Here is a 17,195-nt window from a genome sequence, read left to right as displayed (position 1 = left end):
AGATTATTGTACATTCATGTTTATAGCATCATCATTCACAATGTCCAAAAGGTAGAAGCCACTCAAGTGTTCACTGACAAAAAATGTGCTATATTCACACACTGGAATATTATTCAGCCTTTAAAAGGAAGAAAATTCTGACACATGCTACAATGTGAATGAACCTTGATTCCAGTAAGCTAAGTGAAAAAATTATATGCAAGGAGACAAACACTATTTGATTCCTCTTATATGAGGTACCTAGAATAGTCAGAGCCATAGAAAATAGAGTAGTAATTACCAGGTATGGGGCAGAGAAGGGAAATGTGTTATTTACTGCATAGAATTTCAGTAAATTTTGGAAGATGAGAAAATTCTGGATATAGTGGTTGATGACTGTACAATTAATGCCATTAATTAATGTAATTGAATTGTTCACTTATTAATGATAAAATGGTAAACTTTATGTTATATGTATAATAAACAACAAAAACTATATTGTAATATAAAACATGTTATCTACTATGGATATAGACGATATAGACATAAAGGGCTAATTTTTTTTTAATACTCCTATTTTATTTATTTATTTATTTTTATGTGGTGCTGGGGATTGAACCCAGGGCCTCAGCCGTGCTAGGTGAGTGCTCTACCGCTGAGCTACAACCCCAGCCCCAACAGCTAATTTATGATATATTCAGAATAATTACCTGAAAATTTCTACTTTGTTATTTTTATTTATTTATTTTTTTCCTGGAGATTGAACCCAGGGCCTTGTACACACTACGCAAACACTATACCATTGAGCTATAGCCCCAGCCCTGTTAATTTTCTTCTTTTGCAAAGCAAAACCCCCAAACCCTCCTGAGAATTTTTAAACTTTTATATTCTAATCACTTTCCAGTTTCTTGTAAAAATAGGATATGTAGATAAAATTGTGGTTAGAAAACAAACAACTAGTAGTGTTTTGTTGTTGTTGTTGCTTTGAGTACTGGAGATTGAACCCAGGGGTATTGAGCTATGTCCCCAGAACTCTTCATTATTTATTTATTTATTTTAAAGAGAGAGAAAATTTTTTTAATATTTATTTTTTAGTTTTCGGCGGACACAACATCTTTGTTTGTATATGGTGCTGAGGATCGAACCCGGGCCGCACGCATGCCAGGCGAGCGCATTACTGCTTGAGGCACATCCCCAGCCCTTCATTTTTTATTTTGAGACAGGGTCTCGCTAAGTTACTGAGGCTGGCTTTAAACTTGTGATTCTCCTGCTTCAGCCTCCCAAGTTGCTGAGATTACATGTGTGTGCCACCATGAGACTGGTATAGAATGATTTTGAGCAACATTATTAAGTGAAAAAGGCAAGGTATAGAATATTGTATGTGGTTTGTTCTCGTTCGTATTAGGAAGGGAAAAATCAAACATACACATTTAGTAACATATATGTAAAAACTCCCTGAAATATTAGAAGAAAAAAGTAGCAGTTGTTGACTCCTGGGATGGGAACTAGGGGACTGGGAAACAGAGGTGAGAGGAAATCCTCAACATTTTGTCTTCTTTGTATACTGAACCATACACAGAAACAAATTGCCTCAAACAGGAAATACTGGAGAATGATATTGAACAAATTATATTATTATTTTGTGTTCATGTACAAATATGTAACAACAAATCCCACCATTATTTACAACTATAATGCACCAATACAATATGTAGAAAAAAAGAAAGAAATGAATTACCTGTCCCCAAATGACTGCATTACATTTGTAGAAACACACACACACACACACACACAATCACAAAGAATAAAATAATGTAAAGCTTCTTGGGAAATTCTGATATGTACTTTCTGGTTGGTTAAGGGCAATTCACTACCACTGGATGAAACAGATATTAAGCACCTCTGGCATGCCAAGCCCCACACTAGGCAATTTTGATGCAGAATCCTGTCTTCCTTTAGAATGAAAAGGGACCTTTAGGCCTCTTTCTAGGGATAAGGGTTTGAGATTAATTCTCTGCATAATCTAGGATCTGTAACTCTGTGTCCTCCTGAATAATACTGGGCCCTTCCAAAGCTCTATAGAGAGCCCCGAGTCCCTATGCAATGGTCACTACCAGCAGCATTTAGGATTTTGCCTTCTTCCCTTCTGATATGGGCCCAGCTTCCCCTGATTCCAAGGCAGCCCTTAAGCTCCAGCCAATCCCTTACAGATACTAGGACCCTCTGTGGTCTTGGATTTTCTGCTGATTGAAGCTCTCTCTACTAGAATGACATGCACTTGCTTTGGTTTAGGGAGCAGGAGTCAGAGGTCATCTGCTTCCTATGGCAGGCTGCTTTTCTGTTCTATTCTATTCCTTCCTTTATTCCTTGTCTTTTTTGTTTTTCATAAATATAATCATTTTTCCCCAATTGAAATGTTTATATTTCTATATTTTCTAACAATTAAAACATAGTCAAGGGGCTGGGGATGTGGCTCAAGCGGTAGCGCGCTCACCTGGCATGCGTGCGGCCCGGGTTCGATCCTCAGCACCACGTAACAAACAAAGATGTTGTGTCCGCCAAAAAATAAATAATAAATAGTTCTCTCTCTCTCTCTTTAAAAAAAAAAAAAAAAACCTCTTTAAAAAAAAAAAAAACATAGTCAAGGGCTGGGATTGTCACTCAGCGGTAGAGTGCTCACCTAGCATGCGAGAGGCACTGGGTTCAATCCTCAGCACCACATAAAGTAAAATAAAGATATTGTGTCCACCTATAACTAAAATATAAATATATTTTTTTAAAAAAAACATAGTCGATATGCAACAGTTTTAGAATTTGTATATTCTTTCAGCTTTCAGTTTCAGTTTTCACTTATATATTTCATTGTTGTGATTCTGAGACACTGATTGGTTCTCATATGCAAATAGAACATACACATAATTTATGTCATATAGTATGCTTGTGTACTACATAATCATCCTTTGGTATTCACAGGGAGTTGTCCAGAACCCCTGCAGACACCAAAGTCTGAGGATGCTTAAGTTGTAATTCTGAGGCCCTTGCATAAAACAGCCTGATATTTTCATATAACCTATGCACATCTCCCATATACTTTCAATTATCACTAGATGAATAATAATAGTACAATGTAAATGTGATGCAAATAGTTATTATAGTGTACCATTTAGGAAATAATGATTTTTTAACAAGTCTGTACATGTTCGGTACATATGTAATTATTTTTGTTTTGAATACTTTCAATCTTCAGTCGTAGACAGAACCCATGAATCCGGAGGACTAACTGTACTTGACCACTTACAAATAAAGCTCAGCATGGGTATCTAGAAATGTTCCAGTGGCCTGCCTAATTGCTAACCACACTCCTACCACTGGTGATGACCATGGTCATGGCCTAGTACCCTGCCAGTTACAGCAAGCCCTTTCTTTGCTTTAGGTCCCAAGGTTCAAAATGTTATGGGACTCCTTCCATACCCCCTGGTAGCATTGTCCCTCCCTACTCTGGGAACCAGGAGCTTAACTCTCTAGACCTACAGAGCTCAAAGTTGGGAAGCACTGGAAGCACAAATTCCCTAAGAGGGGGTCACAGAGAGTGGTAGTATGTGGGGCCACTCCCACTTCCACCCCTTGGCTCCCAGACCCATGTACCTTCATCATAAAACAGTCCCTGAGTTTAAGCCTTCTAAAAGATGGCACTGTGTTCCCCCCATGCTGACCTCTCCAGCTGTGCCTTCCAAAGGCTGACCCATCACCCCAACAGGCCAAAGGCTTCTGGACATGCAGCAAATGGTAATGTGTCCTCCGCCATGCTGCCTTTGCTAGAAGGTGAGTTTCTCGGTCCAAGGCAGAGGGAGGTAGCTGTGAGCCATTAGCAACCAACACCCATACCAGCTGGGGAGAGTGCACTGTGGGTGCGTTGGATCTGGGTGGGGCATCAGCTGTATTCTCTATAGGATCTAACTAAATTTTTCCATATCGTTTTCTAGCTGTTCCAGTGCCTTTTAGTTGTTGTTTGTGGTACTGGGGATTGGACCCAGGAGTGTTCTACCACTGAGCTACAGCCCCAAACCTTTTATTACTCAGGGAGTATCACTACATTGCCTAGGCTGGTTTTGAACTTGCAATCCTTCGGCCTCAGCCTCAGGAGTAGCTAGGATTACAGGTGTGCACCACCATGACCCACTTGGTGCTTGTGTGTGTGTGTGTGTGTGTGTATGTGTGTGTGTGTCCCCCTTTAAAAAATAGTGTGTTCTTATCCTCCCATATTTGAAGTGTTACTTTTTTTTAATCTTTATTTTATTTATTTATTTTTATGTGGTGCTGAGGATTGAACCCAGGGCCTCACACATGCTAGGCGAGCGCTCTACCACCGAGCCACAACCCCGGCCCCTGAAATGTTACTTAATTTTTTTTTTTTTTAGTTGTAGATGGACATAACTTTAATTATTTATTTATTCTTATGTGGTGCTGAGGATCGAACCCGGTGCCTCACACATGCTAGGCAAGCGTTTTGCCAAGGAGCCACAACCCCAGCCCTGTAGTGTTACTTTTATCACATTCTGAGTGCCTATATGTATACATGGGTCTGTTCCTGGTCTTTCAATGCTGTTCCATTGATCTGCTTGTCTAATTGTACATCATTATCACACACTCGTGTTTGTTTTTGTTTTTGTTTGGAAACAGAGTCTCATTAGGTTGCTCAGGCTGACCTCATACTTCTGGGTTCAAGCAATCCTCCTGTCTCAGCCTCCCCAGTAACTAGGACTAAGATACATACCACCAAGCCCACAACACAGTGTTTTATTTAATATAGTTTGAGGGTAGTTTTATTCAGTAAAGTCTACTCATCTGATTAGATTCTGCTCAAGTGTCACTTCTGTGGGAAATTCAGGTCACCCAGTGGCCATTCATGTGTAATTGCTGAATGATGCCCCAATCTCCCATCAGTCTCTATGATCATAGAGTTGCTCATGAAGAAGGGGTAAAAACTTGTTTGGATCTCCCAAGATGGCAAAGGCTGGGTTAGGAAGTGTGCTAATCACTGCCATATCTGCGACCCCAAATTTGTCATTATGGTGTCCAACCATGTGTCCCCAACCTGGGGACAAATTGTGTTGCACACATTGGGACAGCAAAGGAGCTACATCTTGGGATGGTAGGGAGCTGTTCAATCCCTAGAGCCAGACTGTGGGAGACCAACCTTGCACGTGACTGGGTCACACTCCCTGGCTAGGTGCTGAGGCGCTCAGTCACAGAAATGTGGCAGAGCTTTCCCCACCCTTCTTGGGTGTTGGTGTCTCATGCATGGGTGTGTCTTGCTACAGCCCCATGGGTGAAGCTATGCTCACCTGTTTCTTTGTAACATAACCCCTTGCCCTGTTTAGGATAGAATCTTCCATGGAAGCGCCTTGTGTGTGTCCCCTTCTCTTACTGTGCCCTTGGGTGTGGCCTACCCAGGTGTCAGTCAACCTGCTGACAGTGGACATCATGAAGATAGACTCAGCCCCCTGAAACCTGACCCCTTGCCTCATTTGAATAGCTTCTCCTCCATAAAAGGGGTCAGCGCATGCTCTCGCTCTCTCTCTTTCTGCGGACCCTTAAGGTCAGAGAAGCCCTCACAGCTACCCCAAAGAAAAAGGTATTTGTGTCTCTGTGTGGTTCTTTTGCGCAGCCCAGTCAGCCCAGTTCAACTGGAGTGACCCCTGAGCCTTTTAGTAGCGAGAACAGAAACCTGGCACCAGACTTGAGTTCAAGTCCTTTACAGCTCCTTCTCTGAGTCATTTTGGAAAGTCCCCAACCTTTCTGGACCCCCATCTGTAAAAGAGGGATAACAGGGGTGGGGATGTGGCTTGGTGATAAATCAGTGTGGGAGGCCGTGGGTTTGATCCCCAGTACCACAGGGGAAAAAACTGTGAATATGACCACAAATCTCGGGATTGTTATAGGATTAAATGAGCTGGGGATATATATCAGTGGTAGAGCACTTATCTAGCATATGTGAGGCCCTGGGTTCTATGCATAGCACTGTGAAAAAAAAATTTAAATGAATTAAAAAATATAAAAATGGTTAAGTGAGATCATATATGTGTGTATAGTGACAGGTAAAATAACAAAGGCTAAAAAAAGTTATTATTTTCCTTACCTTATATCTCATCTGAGAAGTGGAAATGACAGGTCCTTGTCACATAACCCTGAGGGGAATCCAGGGCGACAAAGACCATGGAAAGGTCTCAAAGTCTGGCAAGCATAAGGCCCAGAAGTTAGAAATAGTCATAATGGTAAAGAGCCCCAACTGCAGAGCTTGGGTTCAAATCCTAGCCCTAGCACTGCTTCCTATTAGCTGTGTGATGTTGACCTCATCACATAACCTTGCTGTGCTTCAATATCTTCATCTATAAAATGGGGAAATAGTACTATACTCCAAAGGGTTGAGTAAAGAAAACATGAGGGGCCTGGAGATATAGTTCAGTTGGTAAAGTGCTTTCCTAGCATGCACAAGGCCCTGGGTTCAATCCCCAGCATCACACACACACACACACACACACACAAAGAAAGAAATGAATAAATATAGAGAATAGCTTAGGGCAACTCTGGGACTCTAGTAAGCACTCAAGAAATGTTAGTGATGAGCTGGGGCTAGGGCTGGGGCTCAGTGGTAGAGGGCTTGCTTAGCATGTGTGAGGCCCTGGGTTCAATCCTCAGCACCACATAAAAATAAATAAAAATAAAGGCATTGTGTCCATCTACAAGATATATATATAAAGAAATGTTAGTGATGATGGTCTGGTACTGTGGCAGCACAGCTGTAATCCTAGCAACTCAGAAGGCTAATGTTGGAGGATCAAAGTTGGAGGCCAGCCTTAGCAACTTAGCGAGACTCCATCTCAAAAATTAAAAAAAAAATTAAAAATAATTTTTAAAGGGCTGGGATGTAGCTCAGTGTTAGAGCAACCTGGGTTAAATCACAGCACAACAGCAACAACAACAAATAAACATTGGTGAGATCCCTTTCTTCCTCTGGGGGGGAAGTCTTCTCTGCTGTCCTTTAATAAAGACTTTTACTTTCCACTCTAAAATAAACAAACAAACAAACAAACAAACAGACAAATAAATAAATAAACATTGATGACAATAATGACAATGATTAAGGAGAAGGCTAATCTGAAAGGCTGTGTGCTGCAGGAGAGCAAGGCCCCTCTCAGTCTTATTTGCCTTCATCTCCCTGTCTCTGGAAGGGTGCTGAGCAGGTTCATGGAGTTGCCAAGTGGAGTGGGTTGGGCTCCTCACTCCAATGATCACAGCATTAGGATCTCTCTTCTATGCCTGACACTAGCTGTCTCTTTTGGCCCACCACCCCATCAGGAGGAGAGCTGACATGGACATTTCCTGAGGCCAGGCACTCTTTTCAACAGATCAGACCCCTGGACATGGCTTGGCAGCACCCTGAGTTGGAATCATTACTTCCTTGCCTTTCTTCTTTCTGCACCACTGAGATCTTGTCTTTGTGCATGGCCTAGTGCTAGGGACATGGAGATGACAGGACCCACCTTCTGTCTGGTAGAGGAGAGAGACTGTCAAGAGATAGAATGTCAAGGCAGGGTGACCAGTAAATGGACAGGGGTGAAACAGGGGTCTGGGAGCCCAGAAGAGTCCCCTAATGTAGCTGGAGGCAAGGGAGACAGGGGAGATAAAACCCAAGTGGGAGGTTCAGATGTGAGGGTTAAGTCAGGTGACGGAGAGCAGGAGAGATTTCTACACTGGCAATGACATGAGCAAAGGCCTGGTGTTCAGCAGAAGCTGAGTAAACTGTGTGGCTGGAGAAGTGGGGAACAGCCAAAGAAGAGGCTCAAGGCTATACTGGGGACAAGGGGACCAAAGGCCTTTGAAGGTCAGACTAAGGAATCAAGTCCTTATTCTGAAGGCACTGGGGATAGTAAAGGGATAGGGTGCTAGGAGGGGACAAGGAAACTTGCTCTTCTTTCTCTTTCTTCTGTCCTATTTGAGCAACCACCAACTTCCTTGCTCTCTGTACCTGCCTTGCTTGTTTCTGAAAGCTGTCAAGCTATGCTTACACCTTGGGTAGGGGGAAGATCTATAGTCAGCAATAGGAACAGGGTTGGAATTACTGATGGAGAGAGGGTATCTTTTTTGCTTGTTTTGTGGTATTGGGGATGGAATAGGGCCTAGAACGTGCCAAACACGTTCTCTATCACTATCTATACCCCAACCCAATCCTTTTTATTTTATTTTGAGGCAGGGTCTCACTAAGTTGATCAGGCTGGCCTCCAAATTGTGATCCTCCTTCCTCAGCCTCCAGAGTAGCTGTGATTACAGGTGTGCACCACTGTGCCTGATTTGGAGATCATATATATGTATTCTAAATTGTCTTCATTATGTGGTTTCTTGATGATGTTGGGGTCATGCTTGAAGGTCCTGGGATAGCTGGGCTTTAGATCTCTTGAGATTACATGTATGGATGGGACAGGAACTGGGCTCAGAAACATAGGGTGGTGGGATATTGAGAGTTTTGCCATTGCTTGGGAGCATTCTGCACTACTGGAGAATCCCCGAGAGACCCAGGGGGCCTCACAGCAGGGATCAAGGCACTTGGTGTGTGGAGTCAGCAAGGATTTGTGAGGCCGGAGTTATCACCCCTGTTTCCAGATAAGGTAAAAATAAAAAGAGGTTAAGTAACTTGTCCACACTAGTGATGAATAAATGCAGAATTTGAACCCAATTCTACTCCCTCCAAAATTATTTGGATCCCCAAGATATCAGCCCCTGGTGAGACCAGAACATAGATGGAGACATATGGATCCCTGGTGAGTGGGGCAGGTCAGGATGGCAGAGGTACTGACTTCTGCCAAGACAGTCACTTTGGACAAATGGAGCTGGGCCTGGCCTGGAGACTGATTCCTTCAGCTGTGAATGACACCCGGGAGGTCCAGAGAGAAAAAGTGAGGCCCCTGAGAGATGCAGGCAGTGCTGAGGTTTGGTGGGGGTTTTCCTGCCGCCTTGGGTGAGGCCCAGCCCCACGTACACCTCCACCTGTGAATAGCACAGATCGAATATCTGCCTCCCTCTTTCCCTCCTCCCCATACTCCACCACCAGGGCCTGGCCCACGCCTCAGTGCACCCACTCAATGGGGCTACTCTAATCCCCTGACATCACTGTCTGCCCAGCACAGGCCCTACCTGCCAGCCTGGCAGCCCCCAGCTTTAGAGATGCTGTTTAGAAAACCCCAACTCAGAACCATCTTTATCCTTAACCTACTCCCTCCTTCAGCTCACAGTTCATACCTGGGACATCCCACCTCTAGCCCCAACCTGGGGGATAGAGCCTAGGATCGGCCCTGGATTTGCTGTGTGACTCCAGGTAAGTAGTTGCCCTTTCTGGCCTTTGGCTCCTTAGTTAAGTCTCCTCCCAACAACCCCCGGCTAATCACATCAACTCCCTTTGGCTCCTTCCTAGCCCCTGTCATTTTAGGAAGTATTGGTTTTTATTAGTTCACATGTTTATTGTTGGTTTCCCCCACTGGAATACGTACCCTGTGAGGACGGACTTCACCTGCCCTTCTGTTCATTCTAATGCCACACAGAGTGAGTGTTGTGTTATATCTGTTGAATAAATATAGGGTACCTCTTTCTTCATGTCACCCCCTTACCTGAGCAGTAGGGAGAAGCAGTATTCTACCCCCTGGATGGAGTCAGGGTGGGATCCTACTGATCACTCTGAATCACTGTTGGGATAGCTCTGGGCAGGGACCTAAACCCAGCTTCTCTCCCCAGTCTTGCCCCTCTGCCTCAAGGCTCCTTGGGGAGGAGGACCTCAAATGTGTGTGTGTGTGTGTGTGTGTGTCCCTGTGTGTTCTGCCTGGCAGGGGACAGGATCTCTCTTTGTCTATCAGAGACTGAGATGTGGCTAGATCCAGGACTCCTGCTCCTCTGCTGCATGTGTGTCTGTATGCGTGTGTATGGGCATGATGTGTGTGCTCCATGTGCTCATGTCTGCTCTGTGCAGGTACCTCTGGCCGGGTCTCCAGGTGTGCAGCATGTATTCACATGTCAGTGTGCTTCGCTTCTGTGTACACAGGAGCACTCATTTGTCTGAGTCTTGGGGTGTGTAACATGCATAGTGCTGGCCTGATGGGGGTTTTCCTGCCGTCTTGGGTGAGGCCCAGCCCCACATACAGCTCCACTGTTGGCTCCAAGACAACGGAATTTTTGTCTGTTTTGTTCCCTGTTCTGTCCCAGCACTTAGAAGAAGGACTGGCACACAGTAGGGTCCAGGACTACTCATGAATGAATGCATGAAATTGTGCATTCAGGTCTGCTGTGTGTCCGCGTGCCTACGCGTGTGTGGACGTGTGTGTGCTCCTGTGTCCAAGGGTGCACCTGCTTTTGGATGATGTTGCCCCTACACCACTCCTCCTTACTCTCTTCCAAACTCTTTGGGAGCCAGGGCCCAATGCTTGGGTCCCTGTGGGCGGAGCAGGGGGCCGCCTCCTCAGGGGAAACTGGATCCCAGGACGTGCAGAGCAGCAGGAAGCAGGGCGGCCCCTTTGTCCCCCATAATCCCCTCCCCGCCCTTGTGCCCTCCTTCTCAGCCACCAAGGTTTAAGGTTGAGTTTGGGGTTTGTAGGGGTCCAGGGTGTCACCTCAGTCTCCTCATCCCTGTCTATTTCCTGCATGGGAGTCTTCTGTACCCTGAGCCCCAGGCCACTTGGCCTGAAATATATACCCTCTTCTGGGTCCCTCTCAAACCTCTCCTTGTCCTGTCCCCTAACTGGGTCTGCCTCATTCTTTGCCAGGACCCTGTTCCTGCCCGCCCCCTCTCTCCAGGGTGTACTCCCTCCTCCCTCCTGGGCGGCTCCAGGGCACAGATCTAGGTATAAAGCTACCTGAGGGACAGGAGGACAGGTGCCCTGGAAAGACCCAGAAATTGCAGAAAGGAAGGAGCCAAGGAGAGAGCATGAGCTGTCGCGTGGGTGAGTGAGGGGACTGAGCACCAGGACCCGGAGGCCAGGAGGGATGGGGGCCCTCTCTGGCTGCTCTGACTCATGTGCCTAGTGACTTTGCACTTGCTGGAAACCTCCAAATCCTTACACATAGAAGGCTTCATTCCTCATTCATTCAACAAATATTTACTGAGTGCCTATTATATGTGAGGTATAGTCATCCCTTGTTATCTATGGAGGGTTGGTTCCAGGACCCCCCAGAGGATATTAAAATCTGAGAATACTCAAGTCCCTTATATAAAAAGGCACGATATATTGAGCTGAGGTTATAGTTCAGTGGTAGAGTGTTTGCCTAGCACATGTAAGGCACTGGGTTCGATCCTCAGCACCACATAAACATAAATAAATTAAATAAGCTTTTTTAAAAAGGCGTGATACTTGCATGTAGTTTACACAATTCTCCTATATACTTCACATCATCTCTAGATAACTTATAATTAATACAATATAAATGTCATGTAAATAGTCATTTTATAGTTTAAGGAATAATGACAAGGAAAAAAAAAATCTGTTCATGTTCAGTTTAGATGAAATTTTCTATCTGCAGTTGGTTGAATATGTGGCTACAGATCCTGCAAATACAGAGGGCTGACTGTGCTGTCCTAAGCATTTGGGAATAGAACCAGTGATCAGACAAAAACCTGTGGCCTGGGATGGGGATGTAGCTCAGTGGTAGAGCTGTGGTCGGTCACTCACGAGGCCCTGAGTTCTATCCCCAGCACCACAAAAGCAAAACAACAATAATACCCACCCATGACTGCATTCATTCATTCATTTGTTCACCAAATATTTAGTAGTGAGAACCAGCAATGAATGAACCAGGTGAGGTCTCCTCTTGCCTAGAGCTGTCATGCTGGTGGAAGAGACAGCAATAAGTCAGTTAAAAAACAAATGAGATAACTTCCAATTAAAAAACAAACAAGAAAACAAACAAACTCTCAGGGAGTTGGCAGGACTTTGGGGATGGTGGCCAGGACAGTTTATCTGAGCTGGGGCCTGAGGAACAGGAAGGAGATGACCTTGGGAGGGTTTTGGGGGTGGTCCCCACAGGGAATGTGACAGAACATAAAGAAGGCCAGTTCAGGGGGAATAAGCCTTTGCAGAACACACTGAGGACTTTTTTTTTTTTTTTAGTTGTAGATGGACCTTTATTTTATTTATTTATATGTGATTCTGAGAATCAAACCCAGGGCCTCACACATACTAGGCAAGCACTCTGCCACTGAGCTACAACCCCTGCCCCACACTGAGGACTTTTATTTTTACTCTGAGTGAGGTGGGAGCCCATGGGAATGCTAGAGAGGGTTTGAACATAGTCGGGCCTGGGGGTCTGCAGAAGCAGAAGCCAGGGTAGAAGCTGATACTGGGGAAGAAGCAAGAGACGATGTGGAAGCTTGGACATATACAGCTCAATATATTCTCACAAAGTGAGTGTATACCTTATAATGAACATTCAGATTAAGAAACAAAAAACTTGGGGCTGGGGTTGTGGCTCGGTGGCATAGCACTTGCCTAGCATGTGTGAGGCCCTGGGTTCAATTCTCAGCACCGCATATAAATAAATAAAATAAAGAACCATTGACAACTAAAAATATATATTAAAAAAGAAAAAAGAAACTTGCACTGCCTGTTTTACTCTTCTCTCTTCTATTCCTCTCCTTACCCCAACCTCCCCCCCCCGCCTTCCATTACTGGAACTGAACCCAGGGCCACTCTATCACTGAGCTACATCCCTAGCACTTTCTGTTTTGAGACAGGATCTCACTAAGTTGTCTAGGCTGGCCTCCTTGAGGAAGAAGAAGTGGTCAGATTCTGGATATACTGTTTCATCTTTTAAAAGTTTTTACTGAAAGTAACAAATATACAAAAAGGTTCATGTTATAAGTATACAGCTCAATTAATTCTCATACAGTGAAGATGTACCTTGTAATGGGCGCCCAGCTTTCACCTGCTACTTATACTAAAATTGGAATGATACAGAAAAAATTAACATGACCCTTGTGTAAGGATGACACACATATTTGTAAAACATTCCATATTTTATTGTTTGTTTATTTATTTAGATATTAGGGACTGAATCCAGGGGCACTTAACCACTAAGCCATATCCCCAGCCCTTTTTAAATTTTTTTTATTTTGAGACAGGATCTCACTAGGTTGCCTAATGCCTCAGTAAGTTGCTGAGGCTGGCTTTGAACCTGTGATCCTCCTGCTTCAGCCTCCTGAGCCACTGGGATTACAGGAGTGTGCCACCACACCTGCCACATTCCATATTTAAAAATACAAAACCAAAAAAATCCTTGCCTTGGCTACCTTGTAAGGACAGAACCAACAGGATTTGGATGTGTAGAGTAAGAAAAAATGAGGTCTTAAAGAGGACCCCACAATTTGGGCCTGAGCAACTGGAAGAATGCTGGAGGGAGATAAATCTAGAATTGAGTATTGGGTATTCTGAGTTTAAGTTGCTTACTAATATCCAGGGAAAATGTCAAGTAGGAAGTTGAATATATGGGTTTTGGAGTTCAAGGGAAGTTCAAGTGGAGTTCTTAGCTGGAAATAATCTACCTATAGGGCAATTCTGCAAGCCCTAATTTCACAGGATATGACAGTCACTGAGGGTTCTGTTGAAGAAGTTTTAGGATGAATAAATGAATTTGTAGGCAGGGTCAGGGATTTGGTGCTGACCTCTGATTTCCTCTGCCAGCCCCGCTCTGTCTACTGAGCCTACTATTGCCACCCCTCAGTCCCGCAGCCCCCATCTCCCCAGCTGAGCCCATCAGTCAAGCCTATAGCCTGGCCCTCTACATGCAGAAGAATACATCAACACTGCTGCAGACCTATGTGAGTGATACCGGGCACAAGCAGGGGATGAGGGGAGAGGGATACTACCCTGGGTAGGGGAAGCAGAGCAAGCTCAGGAGTATTCTCTTCAGTGGGTCCAAGGGCACAGGGGCCCTGTTAACTAGAGACATACTCAAGCATTGTCACAGATGGCTGGGTGAGCTTGAGCAAGCGATCCTTCCTCTCTTGGTCTCAGCTTCCTCATCTGCAAAATGGGATGGTAATACCACCTTTGGTGACCTTTCAGGATTGTTACACAGTCAAAGGAAGCACTTAGAAGGAAGGATTTACATAATCAGGGTGATTTCCATAACCACCTCATGCCATGTGCTCACTTGGGCTCTATGCCATCAATTCCTCAAGCCATTCTGACTGGTGGAATTAGAATGCATTTTACAGATGAGCAAACTGAGTCCTAGAGGGGATAAATAATTTGCCCAAGGGCACAGAGCTAAAAACTGGTAGTGCCAGGATCCAAAACCAGGTCTATGGAATTCCACACCACAACCCTCCACCCCTTACCCCCACCCCACCATATAGAAACAAAATTGGCAGCCTGCTTGCTGGTTCTGACCATGTGTTGTCAGACAAAAGTGGCCGCCTAAAACGCAGGGATCCTGTAGACCAAAACTTCCATCCTCCATCTTACTCCTGCTTTTTTCCCCAAAATTACACGACATGCCTGGCTCTGGTGAGTCCTGGAGTTTACAATTCTTCCAGGCTCTTATGAATTCCACAATTTAGGTTCTAGTACCATATGTGTCTCTATTCCCTGGACAGTCTTGGGCATCTTGAGACTCAGTTTCTCCATCTATACAATGAAGATGTGGAACTAAGTTATATGTCAATTAGGAGCTCTATCAGTATGCATTAAGATTCTGTGGGTCTTGTTTTGTGGGGGGTCAGAACTTTGATGGAGAAAACTCTCAACTACATTAAACAACGTTAACAATTATTTATTAGTGATCATAATAAAATTAACAAACATAAGCAATTAAATACCATAAATAAAAAGATTAAACCGTAACTACATTGTCAGTAATATACTTAGATTGAACATATTATTAAAAAATAGTCACAGAGTTCATTAATATCTATATATTATTAGTTAATGATGACTTTTTAATTCCTTTATTGTATCTCAGGTGCTGTTTATATATCTATATATGTATGCATATACATATATAAATTTTCCATCATCTTCACATAACATTGTTACATGGGAGTTACAGAAGCTTGTGATTTGATGTCATATAGATAGTACATGGAAGATGACCAATTGGAACCTAAAAAGGCTCTCGATCTGTATTAGGACATCCTACCAGCTCCCTGAAGGGTGGTGAATGGTGGATTCTCCTGGGAAGATGCCAGTCTCAGAGTGCAGATGTGGAGTCAGCACCATACATCCCTTTGGTCCCCTTACCTCTGTCTCTCTCTGTCCCGCATACAGCTCCAGCACCAGGGCAGCCCCTTTAGTGACCCTGGCTTCTCAGCCCCTGAGCTGCAGCTCAGCAGCCTGCCTTCTGCTGCTGTCCCCTTCAAGACCTGGCATGCCCTGGATGATGGGGAGAGACTGAACCGTGCCCAGGGAGCCTTCCTGGCCTTGACCCAGCACCTGCAGCTCGTGGGAGACGACCAGAGTGACCTAAATCCTGGCAGTCCCATCCTCCTGGCCCAACTTGGAGCTGCAAGACTCAGGGCCCAAGGCCTGTTGGGCAATATGGCTGCCATCATGACTGCCCTGGGGCTGCCTATTCCCCCAGAAGAGGACACTCTGGGGCTTGTTACCTTTGGGGCCTCAGCCTTTGAGAGAAAATGTCGAGGCTATGTAGTGACCCGGGAATATGGCCACTGGACAGATCGAGCTGTGAGGGACTTGGCTCTACTCAAAGCCAAATACCCAGCATAGAGGAGTGGGGCTTCCTGTCAGAGGCTGCAACACTTCCTCTTTCACAATGGACTCTTTTTTTTTGCCTTGCTTTTGGGATAGAGAAGGAGCTACAACTTCTCTAGAGACCAGGGTTTGTGTGCCATGTTTTGGAGAATATTATCTGGATACCAGGCCTCCATTCCTTATTGCCTATGACCTCCCTTCCAGAACTAGTTGGGTCTCCATAGGTCCTATTTCATGGATTCCAATCCAGTGGTACTTGTTTTCCTACTTCTTAGTTGGAAAGAAGAGCCCCTTGAAGAGGCTTTACCTCCTACTCTAGGGAGAGGACAGTTGGTCTCCTTCCTGGGCTCTCCTTGAGACTTTCTCCTTTCTATAATTGGAGGAAGTTCAGGGATTGTCTTCCTGTCTCTGTCTACCTCCATTTCTGTGTGACAATATGACCTTTATGAGATAGCTCTTTCTTCTTGCTGGAGTTCATTTCCTCTCCTGATTTGCCTGTCTGGGCCATTGTTCCACTTTATCTCCAAATGGGTTTCACTTCCTGATCAATGGAAGTAGAATTCTGGAAAAACTAAGGACTCATGTCACATCACATCTGTTTCCTGCTCAGGGCACTTTCACTTCCTGTTTTGGGCTGACAGGTGGTATCCCTGTCCTGGGGTTTTTGTGAATCTCCTATGCAGACTGTGCCTTTGGGGTATGTGTGGGGGATCAGTTTGTACCCCAAGGACCCTATTCTTCTCAAAGGTGTCTCTCCATTTTCAACAACTGTATATACAGGTAACTTTAGTTTTATTTTTTAACTTTTTATTTACAAAAAAATTAATTTATTCTCAAATAAAACTCTTTTAAGGCATTATGTGAGGGGTTTTTTTTTTTTTGCCTCTTCACAGACCTGGCTTGAGAGGTGAGGGTTGTACTATCCCTGCACAGGGCAGGGCAAAGTGAAGGGAGAAGGGGAAGGGCCCAGAGGGATGGGGTGGGGACAATGAGGGCAGCAGTTGGGATGACCCTGGGGGAGGGTGTCTGAAATTTGTTTGCAGTAGCCTACCCACCACAGGACCAACAGGCACATTCCTGGTCAAGAAAGGACAAAACTGAGGGAGAGCGACAAGGTGTGGCCTCCTTGAGATGAGGCTCAGATGTACACATGATCACGTGGGGCCACAGGGAGATGGAAAACAGACCCAGAGATCCCCAGAGATGGGTAAAGGGGAGACCTAAAGAGACTGAGGCAGGCCCAAGGATGGAGAAAAAGAGAGGGGAAGCGAGAAAATGGGGGACACAGGAAAGTTCCTTGGGCAGACAAGGAGGACCAGAAAGAGAAGAGGTACAGAGTCAGAGCAAGGGGACAGTTCGCAGAGACACTGACAGACACGGGGAGAGACAGAAGTGAAGACAAACATGGAGAAGGAACCTGATGGAGAGGAGGCGACAACGCGAAGCCGCCCCCGTGCGCGCGCTCAC

General features: G+C 44.8%; 1 protein-coding gene and 1 non-coding gene across 2 annotated transcripts; both read left to right on the top strand.

The window, feature by feature from the left end:
• Positions 1–11,803: 11,803 nt before the first annotated feature.
• Positions 11,804–15,879, top strand: Ctf1 (cardiotrophin 1). Its single transcript, XM_015490668.2, has 3 exons — positions 11,804–11,816; positions 13,698–13,834; positions 15,285–15,879. Exons 1-3 carry the CDS (start codon positions 11,804–11,806, stop codon positions 15,741–15,743), a joined length of 609 nt encoding a protein of 202 aa, XP_015346154.1. The 3' UTR covers positions 15,744–15,879.
• Positions 12,932–13,037, top strand: LOC125612416. The gene has a single exon (XR_007342778.1). It is a non-coding gene; the product is annotated as a U6 spliceosomal RNA (small nuclear RNA).
• Positions 15,880–17,195: the final 1,316 nt, after the last annotated feature.

The sequence above is a fragment of the Marmota marmota genome, unplaced genomic scaffold (assembly GCF_001458135.2).
Source record: "Marmota marmota marmota unplaced genomic scaffold, marMar, whole genome shotgun sequence".
Taxonomy (NCBI): Eukaryota; Metazoa; Chordata; class Mammalia; order Rodentia; family Sciuridae; genus Marmota; species Marmota marmota.
The sequence above is the reverse complement of the archived record's forward strand: the minus strand, read 5'-3'. Positions and strand labels throughout refer to the sequence as shown.